The following is a 25,649-nucleotide window of genomic DNA, read 5'->3' as shown; positions in this document are numbered from 1 at the left end:
ATGTTTATGAAATTAGAATGATTTCTGAAACATCATGTGACACTGAAGACTGGAGTAATGATGCTGAAAATTAGCTGTGCATCACAGGAATGGATTTCATAAAAGATAAATGTAAATGTAAGATAAATGAAAATAGAAAATAGTGTTATTTTAAACTGTAACCGTATTTTATATTGAGACATTAAGAGAAAAAAACATTTAACAAATCTTACCAACCACTTACTTTTGAAAAAGTGTGTACCAAATATGCAGTTCTTCTCTAAAAGGATTGTCTTTTGATTAAGCCTAACTATTTAAAGAGCAGAGAAAACACTTTACATGTGTGTCTCGTGACCTTGCTTTATTTTTGCCTATCCTAAGATTGATATGCGTGCTTTTCTCACCCTTCGCCTGCTGTGTGTGCTTCTACAGGGGAACAGTGTGGAGATGTCCATGTGGCTTCCTAAAAAGATGCAGCTTCTGGGCTGGTCTGAATCTCTGAAGAGGAGCGGCACTGAACTTCCTGTGGACTTTGACCAGCGGCTGACGGCCCTCAGGAGCAAATGGGATCAACTCGAGGTTGGTCTCTCTCTGTTTAGCCTACTATATGAACATGTTTTATCAAATACAGTAAAGGAGTTATGAAAGTCTTTTTGGGAAATCGCTGTTAAAAACACAGAGCATCACATCAGTCAGGGGTCCCTTTGTGGAAAGAAAGTGCTTCCTGAACAGTTGGCTCTGACACAGGTGAGTGTTACACCTTGAGACTGATCTGTCCTTGATCCAGAGCTCCCCGCTGAGATGAGAGGAAACGGGCGGCTTGGGAAGATTTGGAGGAGAAAGAGACGCTGAGAATGCAAGTTGCGAAGGCATAAAAATGCTACATAAATGCATCTTAAAACACGTTTGTTTGAAAGCTTCCTTTACTTCAAATTGATATTTGTCAAAGTTACCCTGTTTTTAGTGCTCTTTTGAACTACCATCAAAATCTCTCTCTCCTTTGTTATGTTAACGTTTCTTCTATTTTTAAGCCATTTACTTGAACAAACTACTTCCTTGCTGGATAAGACACAGCTCATTCAGCACATTTAAGCAAAGCGACATGCATTCATACACTGAAAAAAAATAGTTTGGTCTAAAAACTATTTTCACTTAAATAGTGTTATTATACGATTACAAAGAAACATTAAGTAACACAATGAATTAAATAAAATTTTGAAGTAGACTGAACTAGTAACTTTTCCAGTGATCTTTGTTGTAATTACAACTGTAGAAGAGACTTGGGGTTTCAGATTTTTTTTAATTGTTATTTTATTCAGCAAGGACACATGTATAATGTCAATAAATGATTTCTATTTAAAATAAAAGCTGTTCTCTTAAACTTTCTATTCATCAAAGAATCATGAAAAAAATTAATCATGGTTTTCATAAAAAATATTAAGCAGCAGAAATCAATAAGAAGTGTTTTTTGAGAAGCAGATCGGCATATTACAATGACTTGATGCTGAAATTCAGCTTTACGATCACAAAAATTAATTATATTTCAGAATATATTAAAATAGAAAAGAGTACTTTTAAATTACAGTAATATTTCACAGTATTACAGTTTTTACTAATCAAATAAATGCAGCCATGGGGAGTGTCAGAGATTTCTTTCAAAAACATTACCAAAATTCTTACACTATGAGCTCTAATTGAGTCATAGTAAAGCTGATCAACCTCCTAAACCATCTTAGACCAGCTAATGATCATAAATGACCAGCTTCTTACTTTCAGGAATGTTTTCCAGCCGAATAATCACAAGTTTCACAATTTTATAACGGCGAAGCTCCAAAGCTCTTCACAGTGGTATGATGCTAAATAATTGATCTTCACTAATAAAGAGTAAACACATACACCCACGTGGATCTGCATCTGCAATGCTCCTCGAGATTGGCATAACAGCCTTTGATCTGAAACATGAAATTTTTCGGAGAGTTTCAAAGTGTCAAACAGCTCGCATCTTCCCTCCCTGTCGCAATCAAGCATTAATTAGAATTATCCAGAAGAGGAATATTTAACGGCAAACGTTCTGAATGGCGTGAGCGTGCACGATGCGTCCTTGCGATGAGTGGCGTCTCGTTAGGGTGCGTGCGACAGGAATAAAGCGTCAGCGGTGCGGAGGGTTCAGTCTGAGCGCCGCTGCTCCCTGCACCGCGCATTATGCCGTCTCAATTGCATATTAAACAAGCCTATCAAGTCAGCCATTGGCATCTGCTGTGCTGACACAAATTGTGAATTAAATGAAATTGATGTCCCCTGTCGTATATATTTATGAAGACAGACCATTCTCTGAAGTATTCTGCTTATGAAGAATTTATGATTGCAAACTGTTCCCGAATAAAATAAAGTGGCAATAAATTCCAGATTTTTTTTTTTGTTTTGTTTTTTGCCATGTGACCCTCCAAGGGCATTGACTTCACCTCCCACCGAGACATTTGTTACTCAGAGAAAACAATGGCTGGATCTGGATTGCATTGATGCCCGTCAAATCATCTGCATTCAGATGAGTGGAGAGGACAGCATAATAAAAGGAGAGAGAAAGAGAGATGGATAAACAGCGGCAATAGAGAGATTCTGTTCTCTGTCCATGAAACTGGACTTTTGCAAACTTTTGTAACACTTTTCTTTAACATTTTCTCTTAATTAAACAGAATTAAATACATTGTTGATAGAAATTGTGATTAATACTATGGTAAAGAATATGTTGCTAAAATGTAAACGTGGGTATTCATATTTACATATTTATATCCAAATAGACTTTGTTCCCCAATAATTTTCCATACATTTTTTTGTTGCCAGTATAGTATATGTCTGCATAATCCATCTCTTTTTTTATTGTTTCCTAAATATTACATTTGTTTCTTTTATGTCTGCTGAATTAATTCAATATGCCGTTTAAATATGCATGAAAAAAATCCTCTTTTTCATTATATTACCTATTGAAATGCATTTGGATATTATCTAAACTTGTAACATAAAACAGCATGTGCAACCTAAATCTAAAATATGATTTATTTTCGTGTAAAAAACAAAACACAATGTACAATACAAAAGAGTTTAAGGTTGAGTCTTTTATGCTCACCAAGGCTGCATTATTTGATCAAAAATACAGTAAAAACAGTAATACTGTAAAAATATTATTACAACTGTTTCCTATTTTAATATGTTTTAGGATGTAATTCATCTGTCACTCAAAGCAAATTTTTTAATCTTCTGTGTCACATGATCATTCAGAAATCATTCTAATATATATATATATATATATATATATATATATATATATATATATATATACTTATATATAAAGTTAAAAAGAAAAGCATTTTGAACATTGTAAATGTCTTTATGATAACCTTTTAACTCAGATTAAACATAACTTAATTAATTCTTACTAAAGACAAGCATTTGCCTCTGTTTTGTGTCTAAAGCAGCACTTTTTCACACACTAATGTCTCTTAAAATCTCTATGGGATCTGATTTTGCCTCTGTCAGACCAGCAGAAAACCTCAACATTTGTTTCCGGCCGGAAGAACTCATTTTCACATTAAAGCTAAAATGTCCTGCCTTCCATTTTCTTTGCCATTACCACTGAGCTGACAGGAGAGGAACACAGATGTGTTAATAAAGAGAAGCTCAGGCTGGATGTGTGCGGCCAAACACTGAGAACTTAACTGATGCCGCATGCTGAAATAGCCACTTCATTTCTGCGTCATAATCACATCTGTTTCCATTCCAGCTTCTCAACACACCGATCACATAAAGGAAAGGACAATTACAGCAGCCAGTCTGTGTATTAATTGGATAATGGTGTGTATTGTGCTTGCAATTGCCATCTCAGTATACCAGGTTCAACCTGTCTCTAAAAAGTGCGATTGCCAGGCAGGTGGGAATACTGAACACACACATGCGTGCGCACACACACGCACAGACAGACTGCAGCTCAGCATGGGTCTCGCTTCTCTTGCTGTCACTCGGGGGAAATTGTTCAGCTGAGCCCATTTCTAAAATCATTGGTGGGTTTTTTGCAGCTGATTGTTTGCTATTCAACAAACATTTGAATGTTGCTCTTTTTGCGATGAGATTTTAACCCCTTCAGACTCATCAGATGAAACAGCCTGTTATCAGACACTTCAGCAGCCGTCACCACATCACACTTCTTGATTAAACACAAATAATAGGGGTTAATCACTACAGTACGTGTAAAGCAGTCCATGCATTTAAGTTAGCCTGATGCATGAATGCATTTTATCTTTAAAGTGTTTGTATATTTTGTGGATCCACATTTATGAATATTTATCATAGTTTAAATTTGTTTGTGAAAAGACCATAGGAAAAACAATAGACCTCAAAGTCATGAATATGTAAATGTGACTGTGATTTATTTTATTTATTTTATTATTTATATTTATATTTTATTTCAAATAATATTTCATGTTATCTTTTCTTTTATGTGCGTGTTAAGTTTTTTTTTTTACATTGTTATTTTATATTGTTTAATATTTAATTAAGATTTAATTGTATTACTTTTTTGCTTTGCTGTTTTTATTTTATTTTTATCATTGATTTTTCATGTTATTTAGTTTTATTGCTGTACATATTTTTATTTTATATTGTGTAATATTTTATATTTAAATAATATTAAATATAATTGTATTTCATGTCATGGCAATGTAGAGCTGTTCTTATATGTATACCATCTCAGAACTAAATTTTTTAAAGATCCTGAACCTGAATCTACACTATTTTCACCAAAATGTCATTTTCATGACAGTTGGTGTTACTATAGTAAAGCTATGGTAAATTGAGATGTTCTGTCCATGACTCTGGTGTTTGACATCTCTGTTTGTGTCCAATCAGAAAACCCTGGCAGAGCATGTGGAGCCCAGTGTGGACCAGCGCAGTCAGCGTGAACTTCTGTCTCCAGACACCAGTAGGATGGTGACCCAGCTGGAGAGCCGGATAAAGGAGTTAAAGAGCTGGCTGAGAGAAACCGAGCTCTTCATCTTTAATCTGAATCTCAGACCAGAAGCACAACAATGTGAGAGCGGCACTCAAGACACTGATGACCTACAGCACGACCCGCAGGCCACCAAACAGCTGCAGCACTTCAGGGTGAGGATGAATATGAGCTGCGTGTCTTTGCTTGTCATCTTAGCAAATGTTGTACCACATGTTCAGATCACTGTTAGCAGATACTGCTTGTTTTTTTTTTGTGCTTTTTTTTCAATTTGTTTTGTAATTTCCGGAATAATTGTATTGTGTGTTAGTAGTAAAAAAAAAAAAATATATATATATAGTACAGACCAAAAGTTTGGAAACATTACTATTTTTCATGTTTTTGAAAGAAGTTTCTTCTGCTCATCAAGCCTGCATTTATTTTATCAAAAATACAGAAAAAATGTAATTTTGTGAAATATTATTACAACTTAAAATAATTGTTTTTAAATTTATTATATTTTAAATTATCATTTATTTCTGTGATGCAAAGCTGAATTTTTTGGATCATTATCATGCAATCCTTTAGAAGTCATTCTAATATGATGATTCATTATCAAAGTTGGAAACAGTTCTGCTGCTTAATATTTTTTCAGAACATGTGATACTTTTTTAGGATACTTTAATGAATAAAAAAAAAAAAAAAGAAGAACAAGCTATTTTTTTAAAATATAAATATTTTGTAATAACAGTATACACTACTGGTCAGTAATTTGGGGTCAGTATTTTTTTTTCTTTCTTCTTTTTAAATAAACTCAATACTTTTATTCAGCAAGGATGTGTTAAATTGCTAAAAAAGTGATAGTAAAGAAAATATATTATTAGAATAATTCAGCTTTGCATCACAGGTATAAATATATATTTTAAGTATATTCAAATAGAAAACAATTATTTTAAGTTGTAATAATATTTCACAATATTACTGTTTTTTCTGTTTTTTTGATCAAATAACTGCAGGCTTGATGAGCAGAAGAAACTTCTTTCAAAAACATTAAAAATAGCAATGTTTCCAAACTTTTGATCTGTACCATATGTATATATCTATATATATTACACACATATTTTACAAACATTTGTATATGCATGTCATTTAATTATACATTATTATGTTACATTTATATTTTCAGCCCACATTTTTAAATGCAGAAAGCTTCAGTTTTTAATTGCAATTCCCTAATTTACAATAATTTACAAAAGTTACGCATCTCCTGCCGCTTGCTTGTTTGATTATTACATGATTTGACGTTGCTTTGCTGAAAGAACTTAATGCTCTCAGCTCCGTTTAACACATTTTACCATTTTAACATCCGTTCAACAGAATGGCATAATCTGCTTCAACCATTGAAAACCCAGCCACTGGTCAGCCACTACTTATCAGTATCTAGCACAACACCTGTTAGCCTGCAGCTGTTCATTAGCCATCATAAACTGTGCTAACACTTTGCATTTTCAGTGCAGCTTTCACTAAACCATAATACACTCTTAAACTAGACTACATGACGGCATCATGTCAGGTAGTCTGAGCGTTTATCATAAACACAGGCATGAAGCTGCTTTAGAGCGCTCTCTAAAAATAACCTGCTTCACTTGAGCCGTGCTCCTTTAATAAATACAGGGCAAAAAGCACACATCAAATCCCCTGACTGGAAATCTATATGAAATAATTATTTGAGTTAAAATCCTGAGAAACAGCTTGGAGTATTAATCAAGACGTGTCAAAACACAGGTAGCGGAGCTGATTACATCCACCTGCTGAGTGACAAACATAAGTGAGGAAAAGCTTTAGATATACACAGGGCTAAATGATCAGGAGGGGAAATAAGGCTGGCTTTCTCTTTTGATCAAATGACACGCAGCCCAAAAAGTCCCACATTGATTTCTCAGGGACAGTCTGGAGAAAATAATGATATGATGATTGGAAACATTAGTAAGTGTGATTTATATGGACTCTGCCATTGCACTAAACGGGATGAGTGTTTAGGAAGAGAACGGAGAAGGATTACATGTATCTAGTTTTTTTCTGACCACTTTTGTAGCATGAATTGGCTAAATGGCGTAACGTAGCGTGATCACAGAGCGCTTGAAAGGCATCAGCTGGAGAGCTGAGATCTACACCTGTGTAGCTGAACTTAAACACTGCATCAAATGGCTTTTGCAGTCTGTTTAAACTGACAATAGTGTATTTAATGTGAAATAATGTGAGCCGGAACTTGATTTTATAGTTTGGATCATGGAAGGTGTGTGAATACCTCGTATCACTACCATTTTGTTAAGAAAAAGAAACAATCTAGTTTTATTATAAATAATAATAATAATAATACATTTTAATAATAATATTTATGATTATTATTATAAATAATTATTTATAACACTTATATTATTATAATGATTACATATTATTATTGTCTATAAATAATAATAATATTTATAGAGATTATTACAATTAAATAGTATTTATTTGTTTTTAAAATAATCTCTATGAATTCTAAAATATAACTAATAATAAAATTAACAACAACACTAATAATAATCATAACATAATAAGAACAATAATTATTATTGTTATTTATGGATTATTATTTAAATTAATTGTATTCATTTATGTATTGTAATAATGTATATCAATAATCTAAAAAAAATTACAACAACAGTCATTATTATTGTCATAATTTATTGACTATTATTATTATTGTCTATAAATAATAATAATTATTTATAGAGATTGTTATAATTAAATTATATTTTAGTATTTTAAAAAGTATATCTATAATAGTCTATACATAATAATGAAAATATTAACAACAACAATAATCATAATCATAAAATATTAACAATTATTATTCTAATTATTATTATAGATTATTATTAATTAAATTAACAGTATTTATTTTAATAAAAATTCTCTATAAATAATCTATAAAAAATATTAAAATATGAATAAAACAACAGCAACAACTAATATTAGCATTCATTATTATTATTATTATTATTATTATTATTATTATTATTATTATTATTATTATTATTGAACTTTACATTTTTAGAAAACTAGATTTACAAAAAATGGAATGTAAAAAAAATTGTGCATGTGAGAAAATCTTTTTTTTTTTCAGTGTAATGGCTCTGAATATTTGTCATATTATAGTTAACATATTGTATTACACTTCTTGCACTCATGGTTGTAACTGTGACAGTGATCTTGCTGTAGTTAAGGGGCTGTTAGTCATTGTAAGGCTGTTGTTGTTGTTTGTGTTCGACTGCTGTGATTGTTCACTGTCATGTTATGTGTGTGCTAGTGATAGTTGTTCACTATGTCAGAAAGGGTCAGTGGTTTGAGATTGCCCCAGAAATTTGAAGAGCGTTTAAGATAATTTCATCCCTTTTATTGTGGTTTAATTGAACCTCAGTTTTGGCAGTTGAAGAGTTTATCCATGTTCTGTGTTCTGTTAAATCTCACGTCTGGAGCTGCTGGAATGAGTCTGTTCAGTGTAGATCCCTGATGCCAATAAAAGTCTGAAATATGTGTAAAAGGAGAGATAGTGAGACACTTCGTTATGAGTAACAGGTATGGTCACCCTTTAAAATGTCATCATAAAAATGTCCATCTTCCCCTGAATAAAAAGCATTAAGTTCTTTACTTGCTAGGGGCGAGTGGAGTTGTCTAAAATTAGACTCTATTGTATCTTAACCTTCTCTGGTCAGACGGTTCAGAGTGGTTGGCTGCCAATTTCACTTCTTTCATTAATAACTGTCTTCCCTTTAATAGTGTGCCTTCATGATATTAAAACCCCAGGGTTGGATATTTCCTGTCAGGGAGAGGAGAGATGATGGGAACCGCATGCCAACTTCGGTCATTAGTTAACAATAGTTTTACTTACAGAAGCTGTTGTATCCTGAGCTGGAAATCTGCTGATTTCTTATCTCTATAAATAGAAATCTCTGTTTCAAAACCTAGTGAGCTTCCTACCTAGGCGTCAAGAATGTTATGCTTTCTTATATCTGACATATTCATAAGGTGACTTTTTACTACCGTTCAAAAGAAAATAAATTAGTACTTTTATTTAGCAAGAAAGCATTAAATTAATCAAAAGTGACATATTTTAAATGTTACGGAAGATTTCTATTTTTTTTTTTAATAAATACTTATTATTCATCAAAGGATCCTGAACAAAAATGCATCAGTTTCCACAAAAATATTAACTGTTTTCAACATTGATAATAATAATAATAAAGCAGCAATCAGCATATTAATGATTTCTGAAAGATCATGTAACACTGAAGACTGGATTAATGATGCTGAAAATTCAGCTTTGATCATAGAATAAATGACATTTTATAATATATTCAAATAGAAAACAGTTATTTTAAATTGTAATATTTAGTAATATTGAAATAATATAAATGCAGCCTTGATGAGCATTAAAAAAATGCTTACTCACATACTCCATTTAAAATTTAGTTACAAATTTATTTTTTTCTCAACACTTTTTGTGTATATGTTTTATGGTGTGAACAATATTGTCTACAAGGTTAAAAGCATCAATCTAATACACATGAATATTATTATTCATATTATAGTATTATTCATTTCTGTAGCATAAACATTGTGGTCTTTTTCAGAGATCGCTGTGTCATTTCAAGCAGCACCAGGAGTCTTTCAAAACACCTCAAACTGCAAACCACGTTCCCATTAAAGGAATTTCACAGGAGAATTAGACTAAATGGAAGCCAGACTGAATAGCATTCGAGTCTGAGTCCATCTCCACGTCTCTCTCAGGCAACTTTGATCAGCTCGCCGCAGCGTGGGGCCCCGGGGCCTCATCCTCCGGGTCCCGTCCGGCTGATTGAATGTGACGGCACAGATATAATATCAATACTTTCTCCATGATTAGGAATAAGGAACTCCTGTTCTTTGGAAGCACTAACCACATTAAGTCAGTTCTGGGACGGGCGTGCGAGAGCGCCTAACGCAGAGTTAGCGTCTCATCAGCGAGTAATGGGGAGCAGACAGGTGACAGGCCTGTTCATTACACACACAATCAACTGGCCGCACACACACTCGCATAGAGTCGTATTTTTCATTATACGTCCATGCCGCTTGCTTTCATTTACAGGCGCTAATGAGAAAATGTCCCCATTGATGGCAGCGTTATCACTTTGCTGCCATTTGTTTGCGTTAGCGCGGTAAAGACGACGTCTGCCGTTCGTAACACATTAGTCTCATTTTGAAAACACTGTCAGTTTTTTTTGTCTTAAAGGGGAAAAATAATTAAAAATAAGCTTTCTTTAACGACAAGCTTTATGGAAGGTCACCGACAGCCCGACTCAAACCAATGCATTTCAGACACGGCTAATACAGACGTATTTGAAATAACGAACACGTCAGGCAGAATGCAAAACAGGATCCTTCAATTTTTTTGTATTATACGACTAGCGTCAGTCTGCTGACATCGAATTTCAGTTGGGTTTGCTTTTATTGTCTATCCGCTCTCTGCAGTGCGATTTCTCTCTATTAGCGCGACACAGGAACGAGGCCTCGACTGACAGCCGTTGATGAAACTCGAGCCGGTCAGAGCCGAAGGGATGTGTCTGGGAACAAATGGCCAACATGAATTCGTTATACTCATTTGCGATAACAAGTGCTTGTGGTTTTAATTGACTTAATCAACAAATAGAATTAATCAGAGATTTCTAATTAATGGTAATTGATTGAATATCCACTGGGTCACTGTCAGAGCTCCGTCGCCGTGTCCTTGCCGTCACTGTAGGGGATTTGGGGCTCCGCTCCTCAATCTCGCCGAGATTAATTGAAAATGTTAAAATTGCTGCGGCTGTAAAGAGCGAGATGAAGTGTGAGCTGGTTTTCCCGCTGGAGAACGGGAAACAAATACCCCCCAAAACGAAACGAGCAGAGCCTGGCGTCTGGCTTTTTTTCTAATCCTATGGAAAGCGCATCAGCATGCGTCATTTAAACTGTTCTCGCACTTAAGTCGCATGGAAAAAAATGTCAGAATATCATAAGGCTTAGATTTTAATGAAATTAAGTGGGAGGGAGAGATGGGGAATTGGAGTTTAAAGGCTTTAGGCTGCGTCTGTTCTCATTTTGTGCTGAATAAAGAGATAAGCAGTTTTTTGGAGGAACACTCTTGGGAGGTCGGTGTAATACACATGCATCTTCACGGCTCGGCTCTCCGCCTCAGGTGTGATTACAGACTCTGATAGCGAGAGACCTGTAGATTAATACTGTACACCAGATGGATTTAGCCACATGATAGCCAGGGGAGTGAGACGAGAGAATAGTCGTACTGCCGTTCTGGAGATTGTGTTAGCGCCTAAGCACGACACCAGGCGGCTGATCCTCTGATAGCTTTATTAAAAAGCACCTTATAGATGATCCGCCCGCAATCTCGAATGTTCTTACAGTGGATGGCCAGCTCAAGGGTAGCTTTTTATGTTTGGTTTCTCACAATATTCGTTTTATGTATAGTCGACTTCCAAAAATTCAGGATTTTTAAATAAAGATTTGTATTTCTGTTTTATTTCTTTTGGTTTCACCCTGTCATTGTTAGTTTCAGTTTGTTTTGTTTTTATAAAATTTATTGTTATACTTTCTTGGCTGCCAAAGTTAATGTGTTAATTTGTATTATTAATTACATTTCTTTGCTAAATTTAGTGTTATCGCTGTCTAGTTAAATTTTTATGTTATGCAGATTGATTCTTAAAATTTTATATTATATCATGCATCAAAAACTAAAACTAAATAATTGATTGTTTTTATAATTAGATTATATTATGATTTATTTTTGTTACTATTGCTGCATGAAAATATAATTTTTTTTCAACTTATGTTCCAAGTCATTCAGTTTTCATTTTAGTTTTCTTTACTGTAATAATGCTAAATAATGAAAAAGCAATTTGTCTGCAAGGTTTGTAGTTTACTGCTCTAATTGTTGGTTATTTAAAGTTGCTCAAAACATTTATTAGAGTATTTAGAGTCACCATTGTGCATGTTCTGCATTTTACAGTGGCTTTGAATGCAAATACGAATTCAAAAGTCAGAAATGTAGAGTTTTAATGTATGAAGCAGCTCAGATCAGTGGTTTCTGAGAGAATTTGATGAGGAATGTTTGCGTTCATATAAAGATGTCTGCACATTACTGAGATGTGTTGTGAAACTGGAGTTTCCATGTTGTCTCATTGCTTGCTAGGAGAAACAATCGAGACACTTCTGATTTATTTGTGATTTTTCTTTCACAGTATGCTGTTCTGGTGTTTTGATATCTGACTGAGGCACCAGGGCCCTCTGGCCCCCCGCCAGCATTTCAGTCTCAGTGCTGGTTTGTGTCTCTGAAACAAAGTCATTGTGTGGACTCACATACTGGAGGAAAAACAAAAAAGCTTTTTAGCAAATATTGGTGCATTGTACTATACTATTCCTCTTCCAAAATGCAGAAACAGCATCATATTTCTGGAACCTCATTGTGCAATGATGTAGTTTCATGTTTTGTGCAGTTTAATCTGAGAGCATGATTGAACATTGTCACTTGTATTTCATTGACATTATCTGAAGGGTGAAGTTATAGTTTAGAGACTGAGACAGACATTTGTTAGAGCTGTTAGATTAATGTGTGGTCCATATCGCAATTTATTCTAAATTGAATATATGTTCACTTAGACTGGAAACCTTCTGACTGCATGTTGACCAACCTTTAGAATTTATTTATAGAATTAAAAGGAATGCTTTATTATATTACATTGTCTTTCAAGTAATGTTTCACAAATTCAGTTTCATTTCATTTTGAATTCTAATAGCCCATCAAGAAAAAAAAGAAAAATTATAATAAATCTTAATCGAATGCCGAATTTTTTTAATTCTTTGGGTGTTCATGAAATGTCTGTAACATACTTCAGTTAAAATTTCTCAGTGGTTTCTTTTCAGCTTTTCAGATCTGGCAGACATATCAGAAACCGAACTAATTGCAAAATAAAAATTAAAAAAAGATAAAAATAAATAAAACGAATATGTCGCAAATTTCCCTTTTAATTAGTCTTTTTAAACCTTTTTCACTAAAAATATCTAAAAGTCCTTAAAACTAGCATTGAAAAGACAATCTATAAAACAAGTCTTAATATTTTATGCAGTGCTGCTTCTCAAGTAAAATTATCTTGTTATAAGATGTTTTAGCTGGGAAATAAGACAAAATACACTGTCTTATTCTATTCTATTACCATGTGGTGAAGTCTTTCTGACATGCAGTGGGAAAATAAAATTTCACCTAGTTTTCCTGTTTTTTGTGCTTGTATCAGAAGCTGCATCTACAGGCTGAACGATATCTATAAGTCGACGAGCTACAGTATTTTACCATCAACTATTTACATGTGTCTTTAGAAGACCAGGCCACTACATTTCCCAGACACCGTACGCCATTGAAAAACAGTGTCCATTTGAGTGCCATTTGAGTTTCCATCACCTCCCACATTTCTGTCTGTCAAAGTTTCAACTCTATCAGCGCGTTCGCACCTCGGCCTCCTCTCCGGCGCGCTGCCATTGCATTTTACAGTCTCATTACCTGTTTAAAAGACACGGGAGAGGGAAATATGCTAAAACAGAGGAGCCGAGCACTCCAGGAAAAATAAAATCCAATTTAAATGTAATAGTGTTTAATATTTATTGAAAAACGTACAGAAAATGTAAGGCGGTGCTTTTTTGGGCTGGCGGGATTTGCATAAATTGTTCTCTGAATGTTTTCGTCCCTTTCGTCTGCTGCATATTTTGGTGCAGGTGAGAGAGCGTTACAATACCTTCAGCCCCTCTAGAATGTGCGTTTGTGGTCTGTGTTCCAGCGTGGTCGTCTTTGGGAGAGTCTGCATGCTCTGGCGGTTTCATTAAACAAGTGTCATAGCTGGACACCGAAGCACGGGAGTGCAGCTTTGGCCTTTAAATATTTAATTCTGTCGTGTTTATGGGGAGAGGGGGATGTGATTTACACGCTCCTGACAGGCTGAATTGTTGTGGAGACCTCATCAAGTGCACAGGAGTCTCTCTTTCTATCTATCTGTCTCTCTCTCTCTCTTCATTTACTATGTTCATTCATGCCACAGAAACTCTGAGTGGCTCTGAGGTGCTGTGAGTTCACATGCATGTTAGCAATAAACCCTGTGTTGCAGTTGTGGCAAATGGTGGAGAATAGTTCATTGAAAGTTATTTTTATAGACTGTACTATATTTTTTTGTTGCAAACAGTTTTTGAACTTACAGGTGTATTGTAGTGTGAGTCTCACTATTTTTGCTACTTTGCGTTGTGTATTGGACCTTATTAGAAGAGTCTTATAAGAAACCTTATGTAAATGTGTTGTAGAAAAGAAAAAAAATTAAATTGAATTTATGCATCATTCGTTCTGAACAGAATTGAAAACAAAATGTAAAAAAGCTTCTACAAACTAATCTGATTCGTTATAGCAAATTGTTCCATTTGAACTGTTCAAGTCAATGAACCAGCTCCAAAAAATGATTCACTGATTCATTTGAGTCATTAAATGAATCAAGTGTTCCCAGACTTCCCTGCGCTGGTCTTTTTGTAGCAATTTACTTTACTTTAATTATGTCTTTTTAGCTCAAGTTACTTTTATATATTTTTTTCCTTTTGTATTCATTTCTATCAGTTTTTAGTTTAATTTTATTTGTATACACCTATTTCTTTTTTCTATTTTTATTTAATGAATTTATTTCACTCCTTTTAGATTTATTATTTATGTCTTTTAAACATCCTTCGATAAATGTTTTTTGTATTAATTTTTATCACTGTTTCTGATTTATTATTTAGGTTTTTATTACAGTTTTTATCAGTTGTTTGTTTTAACTTAGTTTTTTTTTTGCATTCATGTCTATCAGTTATTGTGTTTTTAGTTGTATTATTAAGGTTTGTTGTATAAAGATTATTGCTGTATTTAATCTATCATTTAGAGTGTTTCTTAGTCTCATTTATTTTTTAAACAGCAATGTTTTTGTTTTCATTTCAGCTTTTAATCAAGGTTTTTAAATTCATTTCTGTTATTCAGGGTGTTTAGTTTTATGATTTGGGTTTGTTCTTGGCTTGTATGTTCACAAACAGCAGTTTCAAAGTTAAACTTTTGGAGTTAAGTCAAAGTTAAGCTTTCATTCATCAAATTCTCTGGCATTTCCATTTGAAACCCTGCCCTTAACCTGATGACAGGGATGTTGAACCCTGTTGACTAACACGGTCTATGAGTGCATGAGAGGACTGACCTGCTCCTGTCTCTGCAGGCTCTGTGTATGGAGGTGCGGGGCAGACGGAAGGGCATCTCCTCCGTGCTGAGGCTCTGTCAGAGGCTGCTGGATGGGCCTGAACATCAGAGCTCAGAGGCAGAGCGCCAGTCGCTGCAGCTGCTGCAGGTCAACCTGGAGAGACGTTGGGAGGCCATCGTCATGCAGGTCCTTCAGTGGCAGACCAGACTGAAACGCTCGCTGGGCAGAGACCAGGTCACATATGCTTTACACTACAGTTACAAGTAAACAAGATAACATACGTGATGAATATAAACAGGGTGATGCATGCACAGGTAGTGTTGTCTCAGTATCCACACTATGGACGGTTTAATTGTGTATGTGGTGGAGTGGCTAGAATGCATAATATGTACTGTATATTGTTTTTAAAAAAGTAGTTGTGTGCTCTGTTTGCATTATTTAGCACCTAATTCACTAAAGGAATTATGCAAATCGGTACAAACAAGTTCAAAAATGCTAGTTGCATGATGCAATTTCCCATCTTGCAAATACACACAAACACCTCCTTTAATTAAACAAAATTGTTAACCTCCTATTTTCCATCATGCTAAAAAATGTGCTGTCTATAAGTAAATTGTGTCATTTAAATATGCATGGTACAGAGCTATACTAGTGCAGATAGTGTAAAGTGGCATAACTTTAGTGAAATTGCCTAAAATGTCTGTTTTTTATGTTTTTTATTATTATTGTTGTTTTCATGCTTGAATGAATGTAATGACTGAAAAATAGTTTGACCAATAGTGTGGGGGAATTATTTTACTATGTTACATGATTAATTCGCCAAGTAGGCCTCTATCATGTCCTTAATGCAGTTATTTTGTATAAAAATGTCTTAATCTTTAACAATACATTTAAATACTGTATCAGTAAGGAGACTCCTTCCTAATACAATTATAATTCTGAAAACCAATGTTCTACTCTGTATTTTATTGAACCCATTGAATTGGCTCTTCAGAGATCTCCTTACATGTTGCTGTGCTCAAAGGAATCTGTCCAGAACAATTTGTTAAGCAGAAATACACTAGTTCCAATAATATAGTGCAGCGCCGCTGTAACAGTGCAATAAGAATGATGTATAAGGCAGGGAAAGTGGCCACATATTATTCTTGAATACACATAGTAAGAGAACAGTGGCTAGATGCGCTCCCTAGATACTCACTGTACTGTGAACTCAGTCGATTACATATGCTTTCAGAAATAACTGGCTGTCCTTAATGTATACTGAGTAACCCATAGCAATGAAATAGCTTGATCATGTGTCCCCATCCTGCACTGAAAGGGAGGAAGTAGTCTCTTAAAGAACATAACATGTGCACATTCTGTGTTCACTGCCATATAAAAAGACTTCCCATCCTGAAAACGGAACCCTTAACTAGTCTCTTATTGTATGTGTGGGACCGTTACAGTGCGTGTTAAATGGGGGAGTGGGCCGAGGGCTAGACTTCGCCTTTTGTCATGTAGATGTTGTGCATTCCTGCATGGCAGCAGCAGGGCTCTGGGGAGGCTGCGTGCTTCACGCGGAAAAGCCCAGCAACCTGTTTGTGAGCGTCCACTCACTTACACAGGGAAGACAAATTACTCGCCCCTCGCTCAGCTTGACCTTGCAGGGCTGAAGTGCAATTTCACTTTTTGCGGGCGCAGAAGAAAGGAAGAGATAAATAATAGGGAGAGTTTGTTTTTGTGAATACAGTACACCTTGTGAGATGATGAAATAGCTGACTGTTGAATGCTTTAAGAGGCCTTGCTCACAACAAGTCTGGTGTCTGGAAAAAAATCCAATCGTTACTCTGTTTACAAAAAAAAAAAAAGGAATATCATGAATTCTGTTTGAAGGTCAACGAAAGACATAATGGTTTTTAAGTTAACTTTCACCTGCTCTTAAGGGAGTAGTAAACCAGTGAAAAAGTGGTAAAAAAGGTTTCAGAAGAACTTTAATTGACACTGTCAAGTTATTAGATGATTTCACTCTCAAACTGAAGTGTAGCAAAAACAATGCACGCTTTTCAGTCAAAAATCTCAGGCCATACTAGACAGTAGTTTAACCTTCCACAAAGTGGCAAAATGACTCTTGTAATGGCATAGCTAAAGGTTATAATTAGTCTATCTGATTAAAACGTTATGTGCTGCAGTCGGGATACAAATGTTAGCTGAGGCAGCTAACTGAAATAATTTTTATTTGATTAGACTGATTGATTGTTCTCACAGTTAAGGGTTTTTATCATGCACTAGCGATCCAAGCCTGTGCATTAGTATTTTCCTCATCAGCAGAAAGAGAATAAACAGAAATCTAATAAAAATTCATTTTATGGGATATATGACATACAAAGCAAGTGTTAGATTTGCCAGTTTATTAGATTAATGAGATAAAGAGGATCATTTAAATAGACTCTTCCTGCTTGAACAAGAAGCAAAGCAATTTGTGTAATTATGCCCTGTGCTGAATGCCCATATCTAAGCAAAAACCTATTTGTCATAGATTAACTTTGCATTTGATCTAATTAAAAGTCCAACCAAGTATTTCGTTGCCCCTGACGTCTTTTTCTCTCCCTTTTTCAGGTCCCTGAGAACCTCGTTGAGCCTTCTCTCATGGAGCTCCATGGCCAGACAGAAGACTCTTGGGAGTGGGACGAAATGGACATGACCATCTGTGATCTGGAAACACATGACTGTGAAGATGAACAAAAGCCTGGATCTAAATCACAACTTATTTCCCCAAAGGAGAATTCAAATCTCACCGAGTCATGCCCAAATGACACACGGTGCGGAGCAGCCTTGAGCTCTGCAGAACTGAATCCAGAATCTTCTCGTGTTTATCAGGTGTACAGTCTGCATAATGTTGAACTCTATCAACAACCCCAATATAATCACAAATCATCATCAACCAAATCCCAACAGTCACTTTTGAAGCGGCTGAGCGTGGATTCCTCCTTCTCCTCTGCCGAATCCTTACCTGACATTATGGGAGACCTGTTGAAGGGGAAGCAGGAGCTGCTATCAGATTCAGCCAGGAGATCGGAGAGCGAAAGTGGGATAGTTAGTGAAGGGGACATGGAGACCACAGGTAACTCCGAGGTTTGCCTGCTCTTCCAGAGCGATGATCCAAAAGTTTGTGTTACTCTCACTCCTCCTACCAGAGAAGATGGAGACAGAGTGTCAGATGAAGACATAGACAGAGTTTTGGAGCGTGCCAACAAGTGTGCAGAATTTGGTGACAGTCTTACCATTGGGCAGAGAGACCAGCAATGGCATATTGTTAGAAAGAAGAGAGAAGATGGTGGAGAAAGCAGGAAGAAACACCGCAAGGAGCCAATGAAGATTTATGCCAACAGCTTTGGGCTAAGCCAAGAGGCTAATGATAAATATCTCAACATGAGCGGAGATGATGAAAGGGTGACTACACACCAAAAGCTCCAAAAGGAGTTCACGCAGCTATCCCAGGGGTCTTCTCTTGACTCTCTTTTCACAGTAGGGGAGTTATTTCCATCGAGCAAAGAAGCACTGACTCGTAGCACTTCCCTGGAAAGTTTGCTCCCTCCATGTAAGAGCACAGAGGACACGGGCAGTAAGGAAAGACTGAGGGACATTGAATCGACTGTGGAGCCCACAGGGGAACTCAGCAGAAGAACTCTGGAACTTCTAAAACGCCTTGAGAACATCCAAAGCCCTCTTGAAATGAAGATGACACGGAGTGTCTCTGATGTAACGCTCCAGAGCAGCTCGCTGTGGCATGGGTCACGCTCGGCTGGAGCTCCCTCCTCCATTAACGAGAGCTCTGCAGCCTCCCTGACGGAGCTGAGCAGCACCGAGGACTTGTCTGTGGCATCTGAGGACCTAGCTGTGCAAATGAACCGCTGCGTGGCTGCAGAGTCCAATGCATCCTTCCGTAAAAATTGCCGCAGCCAGCAACAAACCGACGAAACCGATGCAAGCATTAGTATGGTTGTCAATGTTTCCTGCACTTCAGCCTGTACTGACGACGAGGATGACAGCGATCTTCTCTCCAGCTCCACTCTGACACTCACAGAAGAAGAGCTTGGTATTAAAGACGACGATTCCAGTGTAACCTCAGAGGAGGAGTACATTGAAGGTTCCCTCGCTCTTGGGCTGGATTATATAAAGGGTGAGTTTCAAAACTGGATGAAGCCTAGATCCCAGAGTAAAGAGAAAAATGAGGCAGATCTAGTGGATGAGCTACAGTGTGGCACCATGTCTAAAGACATCGTCTCACCAGTTAAGACCGCAAACGATCGTCACTTTCTCAGTCGGTCCATGTTGAAACTCATGGAAGCCAACACTAATACTAAAATCGAGCACCTCGGGGAACAGGAGGTGGATGGCAACCGAAGGGACGCCACCAGGAGCTATATCAACCACTTCGTGGATGACATGGAGAATGGGAATGTCGAAAGCACTCACATCAAAGGAAAGGATGAAGACGATGAGCTGCTGAGGGAAGAGGGAAGTCTGCTAACCAAGAAAGGGGAATCGTTTAAAAACTGTTACGTGGTGGATGCTGCCAATGGCGTCAAAAGCGGTATGGTGACTGCCACCTCTCCATCCTCATGCGAACAGTTGAGCTTGAGCTCCTTGGAAGGGCAGTTGAAAGGCGAGCTGCCCTGTCACAATTCCCATCTTCCCTCGCCCTCCATCTCTCCCAGAGATGAGTATTCAGGGTTATCTGCACACGTTCATAGCCGACAGAATCAACTCGCTGCCTTTCTGAATGACGTTCACGAGAACCATCAAGAAAGCTCTTCAGAGAGCTGCAACCACCCTGCTTTGATCTCCGAAGAGGCCAAGAGTGACAGTGTCCATGATTTTGTGATGGAGATCATTGACATGACATCTGTGGCCCTGAAGACCAAAGAGGCACAAGCAGAGCAGCCTACGGAGGTGTGTAGCCCAACGTCTGTGTCTCAGATCAGAGAGAAGGTCCTCGAGCACTCCCATCGCCTTATCCATTTGCGCAAGGGTGACTTCTACTCCTACCTGTCCCTGTCCTCGCATGACAGTGACTGCGGAGAGGTCAGCACCTGCGCGGAGGACAAGAGCAGCACCCCGATTCTTTCGAGTACGCCAGATATCCGTGACGAAGAGCCGCTCTTCGAGGCCTGCACCGAGGAAGTGTACTTGGGCCCTCCTCTTTGTTACAGCATGTCCATTAGCAAACGGCCCACAAGACACGCTGCCAAACTAATAGAGCCGGCCAGTCTCCCGAGCCCAGCACTTTCATCGGGCTGCGATGAATACCAAAAAGCACATGGTATTTCTCAAGGAAGTGTAGCTGGTAGCCAGCCAGAGTGCCATAATGAGGCGCCTTATCTTAATCCTTTACCATGTGAAACCCCGATAGATACTGTTGAATGTTTTGCAGATACTAAAATGCTTGAATCCAATATTTCCCCTGTAATGACTAAGATAAGAGTCTCTTGCTCCACTACAAATCCTTTAAAAGAGGATGGCAGCCTTTATATTAATCCCAAAATTAACTGTCCGCTGATAAGGAAGACTGATAGCGATGAAAGGGCTCCTGCTTCACAGTTGATGAAACAGAAGAACGTCGGAAAAGGGCGCCGCTCTCTACAGGAAGCCAAGTCGACTCATAAGCAGGTGTGTTTCGACATTACACCGCACTCTATCTGCTTGTAATGAGAGCGGTGTGCGTTTCTGCTGAATTCATCTCGTTGACTAAATATTTAAGAGGGGATTTTTATTCATTCTCTCACCCCCTCTCACCCCTCCCCGCCGTTTTACCCCTGAAGTGCTAATGGAAGAAGGATTTGCAGGCGTAGATTTAAAATTTTAAGGTCTACAGAACAGAATAATCATAATCAGTCAGATTATATTATGATTCATAAGCAAGAATGCGGTGAGGATCATTACTTAATTTCATGACTGAATTAGCATGTATTTGTGCTCTTTTTAAGTAGTTTTCTATTTCATATGCAAACTTCTCCCTGCTTGCTTCCAACGCTGTCTGCAAACCCTGCCTTTGACCTTATATCAGGCGAATTAAGTTCCTACTTTAGAGCTAATCATTGAGACCGAAAACACTAAGTTAATTTTATTTAAGTCATTGATTGAATTTCAGTGTTTGTATTCATATGGACATATTCATTTCATTAAAATAACTGGATGGTTTATATGAAAAAGAAAGGAACTATTACCACCTTCATATTTTCAACTCCAAACTCAATCTTTTCATGTTTCTTTATGCTTCTGATCTCTTTTTATCTGCTTTTCAATTCAATGTACTTTATTGGTATAGATTAAATTTAGAAAAATGTCTAGCATTTATATGAGAATACTGCCAAATAAATCATATAACAACAGTGCAAATGCAAACAGGTGAAATATTTTTATATAGGTGATATTTTTTAATGTTAAAATATTTTCTTTATTTTATTCTAATTTAGGTTTCAAAGACAGCTAATTTTAGAACATTTTAGGTAATTAAGACATTTTTAGATTGACTTTCTGTAAATACTTTTCCAGTGAATGATAAGTGTTTGCGAAACCTGTCTGCAAACAATCATAATTTTTGTTGTTTTTGTTCAAAGAACAATTTAATGTAATTTAATTTAATTTGATTTAATGTAATTTAATTAATAATATATATATATATATATATATATATATATATATATATATATATAGATAGATAGATAGATAGATAGATAGATAGATAGATAGATAGATAGATAGATAGATAGATAGATAGATAGATAGACGGATAGATAGGACTAAATGATGAAGGCAACATTTCTCTTGTTCTCTCTCTTCCAGCTGGCAAGGTCAGAGAGCAGCGCTGGTGTTGCGGAGGGCTGCAGGGCTCAGATCAGCGGTCCACAGACACATAGCTCATCTGCAGGAAGGAGTAGAGTCAGCAGCAGGCCTCAGGTCAAGGTAGGTGCTATAGGACTCGCTTCAACACACACAACCTCTCCCTCCCAGCCACTTCTGCCGCACTGCTGAAAAACAGCCACGGGGTCTTTTCCACATCAAGCGTTACATTGCAAACAACCCCATTTTCCACTGCACTCCATACTGCACGTTAGCATGATTTATTAGTAGTGTGTTTTGAAATGAGCCTGTTTTGTGTTTTTCCATTGTTTATTGCTTGTGAAATTCTGCTTGATAAAAACCCAAAGGCTCACTTCTGGATGACGCAAATGCCTGGTCTGGACCGGCAGTGTTATGGTTTAAATTATAGGCCACTGTACTTTCTACATGATGACTCCCTTACCAGTAAATTGGTTTGAAAAGCATTCATTACGTAACGTGGTCCATATATCCAGTGGGGTTAGCCTTGGAATTGTCTTCCCATTTTTCTCCGTCTTTCTCTCTTACTGTCTCTTTCTCGGTCGCTGCTGTGGCCTCATCAGCGCAGGGCTGAAATAATGAACGTGTGTCGGTCGGCAATCATTTCTCTTGATGAAAAGCATATCCAGCAGATGGAAAACTTTAAAGAATGCTTCTTTCTTAGTCTCAAATAAATTTCCTGACTGCAACAATATACGACACATTGTAATCTGGTGGAATTAACAGATGGAAAACCAACTTGAGCTCATACTGGATTGGTTTTTAGGACTTGTCTTCCTTCCAGTTCATGAGCATAAATTTTGAAGGCAGTTCTGAATGATGCACAGCCCTGCGGCTAGCTAACACTTTGCAAATATTTCTAAGAAAATGTAAGTTTTGGTCTGTAACCACCATATACATAAATAAAGAAAATAATGATGGTTATGTGATACAAAGGGAAGGTCATCTTGAAGATTGTTGGGAGTTGGTGAGTCGGACACATTTCAGCAAGCGCCCGAGGCTTCAGGGACACGGTAAACAGCAGAGAGAGCCAACTATCTGTCTCTACAGACACTATGATGTCAGCCCTGCGGTCATTGTGGGTTCAGCTCACACTGCACAGTCAAATGCACTGCAGTGTCACATGACACAGAGAAGACCTGAGCCAAACTAACAAACACTCCAATCAAATGCAATGCAATTCATTTGACTTATAATGTCTTGGTCATATAACATCTTGCACATATAACACCATCATTAGCATCATTCTGTACCGTGAGAGTGAATTTAAATTCAGTTGTAGACAAGACGTTGAAATGCAATGGTAAGAAGTGGAATTTCCTTAATTGCAAATACATAGAAATTAATTAAATAGTTAATGTCAAAGTTGTTGATTAAAAACAAATTAAATCCAGCATATCATTTGTTTACTTATATATTTACAAAATATAAATATATTTAAATGTTTATTATTTATTTACATGCAATATTACATTTGTATTATTTTATTTATATTAAATATTATATTTCACTTTTATTATTATAATTATATATTTAACCATGTTTCATTAAATTATATTTCATTACATAAATAGATCTGAGAGAGTAAGAGAGAAAATAATATAAAAAATATTATTGCTTATAAATTTTATACCATATGTTTTGTATATATTTTTATATTGTATGTATACATGTATATTAATTATGTGCTAGATTTAGATTGTTGTGTTTTGCTTTTGTGAAAAGTGGGGACATCCCACAAGCGTAATGGTTTTTATACTGTACATACTGTTTATTCTATGGCCCTACACCAACCCTACACTTAACCCTAACCCTCAGCGGAAACTTTGTGCATTTTTACTTTCTCAAAAAAACTCATTCTGTATGATTTATAAGTGTTTTGAAAAATGGGGACATGGGTTATGTCCTCATAAGTCACCCTCTCCTTGTAATACCTGTGTCATACACGTCATTATACAGAGTTGTGTCCTGATATGTCACAAAAACAAGAGCACACACACACACACGCATATAGGCTCTTAAAGCGATAAGTATGCTGTGTAAATGTGTTCTGGATTTAAGATCTGTGAGTTTGCAGTTACTTCAATTTTACTAAATCTTTTTCTAAATCTAAATTATTTTTTTTTTTAGAGATTCTCTGGAAGTCTTGCCACACCTGTGTGTAAACCCTGACTGACCCAGTGGAGTCTCTCTGAGGTCTGACACTCCACGTGTGGATAGTGATGTGAGGTCTGGAGCGGACACCTAAATGGATGTTAGTGCATGGGCCATTAGTCTGGCACTTTAGAGATCTAAGTCCTTCATCCTCAGCACCCTCATCCTCTTCCTCCTGGCTGCTTAACTATTTACCTGTGACCTTTGCTCTCCTGGTGACCCCCACCTCAAGCTCCACATGAGACTGAGCCACCTCACCAGTCTTCCACCATCCCGACCCTGTCTAAAAGTACACGGCTAATGTACACATAAACCTCTTCTATCACATCCCTGACGATACTGAACCTGATCAGCCAGCTAGCGATATCTAAGCAGGTTCAGCTGTTTCATGCTGAAGCGTCTAGGCATGTTGTTTGAGGGTCGCCCCATCAATCAGTAATGTGGTCCTAATCAGTCTCGAATGAGACGTGACGTTGTGGTCTCTCATGTGGAGGCTATCAAACAGGCTTCGAGTTACTGAAGTAGCGCCACAGTTTCTATGCAACACGACGGTTGTGTGATGTTGTGTGGCATGTGATCTTTGGCAGATTTTTTTTTACTCCCTGATAAACAAAGAAATGTATAAACATTTTGTGCCTTGCAGTTACTACATTTTGTTAAAACACTGCTTCACCCCCTCGTGTGTCCTGTGATCGGTGAGAAAGCAGACGTATGGCAAGGCTGAGAATGACGAATGGGCATCTGTAAATATGTAAACTGTACGTTCAAACTCTGGTGTATAATGATGTCATATTACTTCATGGTCGTGTTCCTGTTTTGTGTTACGTGACGTGGATAAATAGCTACTGTTAGACTGCATGGTAAACTATGTACAAGAAAACTTCCGTAAATAAACCTAATTTAATGAACTCATCGCACATGGCATTCTTTTCACATGTAATAAGTGAGACCGGGGCTAGTTGTCACAGTTATTACAGCAGGGAATATTACTAGGGATCGGGTAAGTACTGAAAGACAGTTTCAAAGTATTAACTATAATATTAACATGGAAACAAAATTGAAGATAGTATTGCTCAACAAAAATATACAGAACAAATATTGACATTTTCTTCTATAAGAGGGATGTTATCGCACCGTATGGGGTAAGTTGTTTTGAATTTAAAAAAAATTTGTTATATCCTATCGATGTTTATTATTTTATTCAGCATATTTTAAATAATGGAACCTATTAATAAAACTTAGTGTTTTCTTAGTATTTCTAAGGCAAAACTCGAACACATGAAAAAAAGCTCAGAAATTAGGTAATTAAATAATAATTAATCAAGTAATAAACTTTACTAAATTACATCATT

General features: G+C 36.6%; 1 protein-coding gene across 4 annotated transcripts in view; it reads left to right on the top strand.

The window, feature by feature from the left end:
* akap6 (A kinase (PRKA) anchor protein 6) overlaps positions 1-25,201 on the top strand; it is a 121,979-nt gene extending 96,778 nt beyond the window's left edge. For all 4 annotated transcript variants that reach the window (XM_026286533.1, XM_026286534.1, XM_026286531.1 and 1 more), the window contains 6 exons: positions 412-558; positions 4,879-5,133; positions 15,301-15,516; positions 17,878-20,931; positions 22,108-22,227; positions 24,274-25,201. In XM_026286533.1, the coding sequence (XP_026142318.1) occupies positions 412-558; positions 4,879-5,133; positions 15,301-15,516; positions 17,878-20,931; positions 22,108-22,227; positions 24,274-24,315 (3,834 nt within the window). In that variant the 3' untranslated portion in view covers positions 24,316-25,201. The remainder of the gene's footprint in view (positions 1-411; positions 559-4,878; positions 5,134-15,300; positions 15,517-17,877; positions 20,932-22,107; positions 22,228-24,273) is intronic.
* The last annotated feature ends 448 nt before the right edge of the window (positions 25,202-25,649 follow it).

This window comes from Carassius auratus, chromosome 17 (genome assembly GCF_003368295.1).
Source record: "Carassius auratus strain Wakin chromosome 17, ASM336829v1, whole genome shotgun sequence".
Lineage (NCBI taxonomy): Eukaryota > Metazoa > Chordata > Actinopteri > Cypriniformes > Cyprinidae > Carassius > Carassius auratus.
This window is presented reverse-complemented; position numbering and strand designations above follow the sequence as displayed.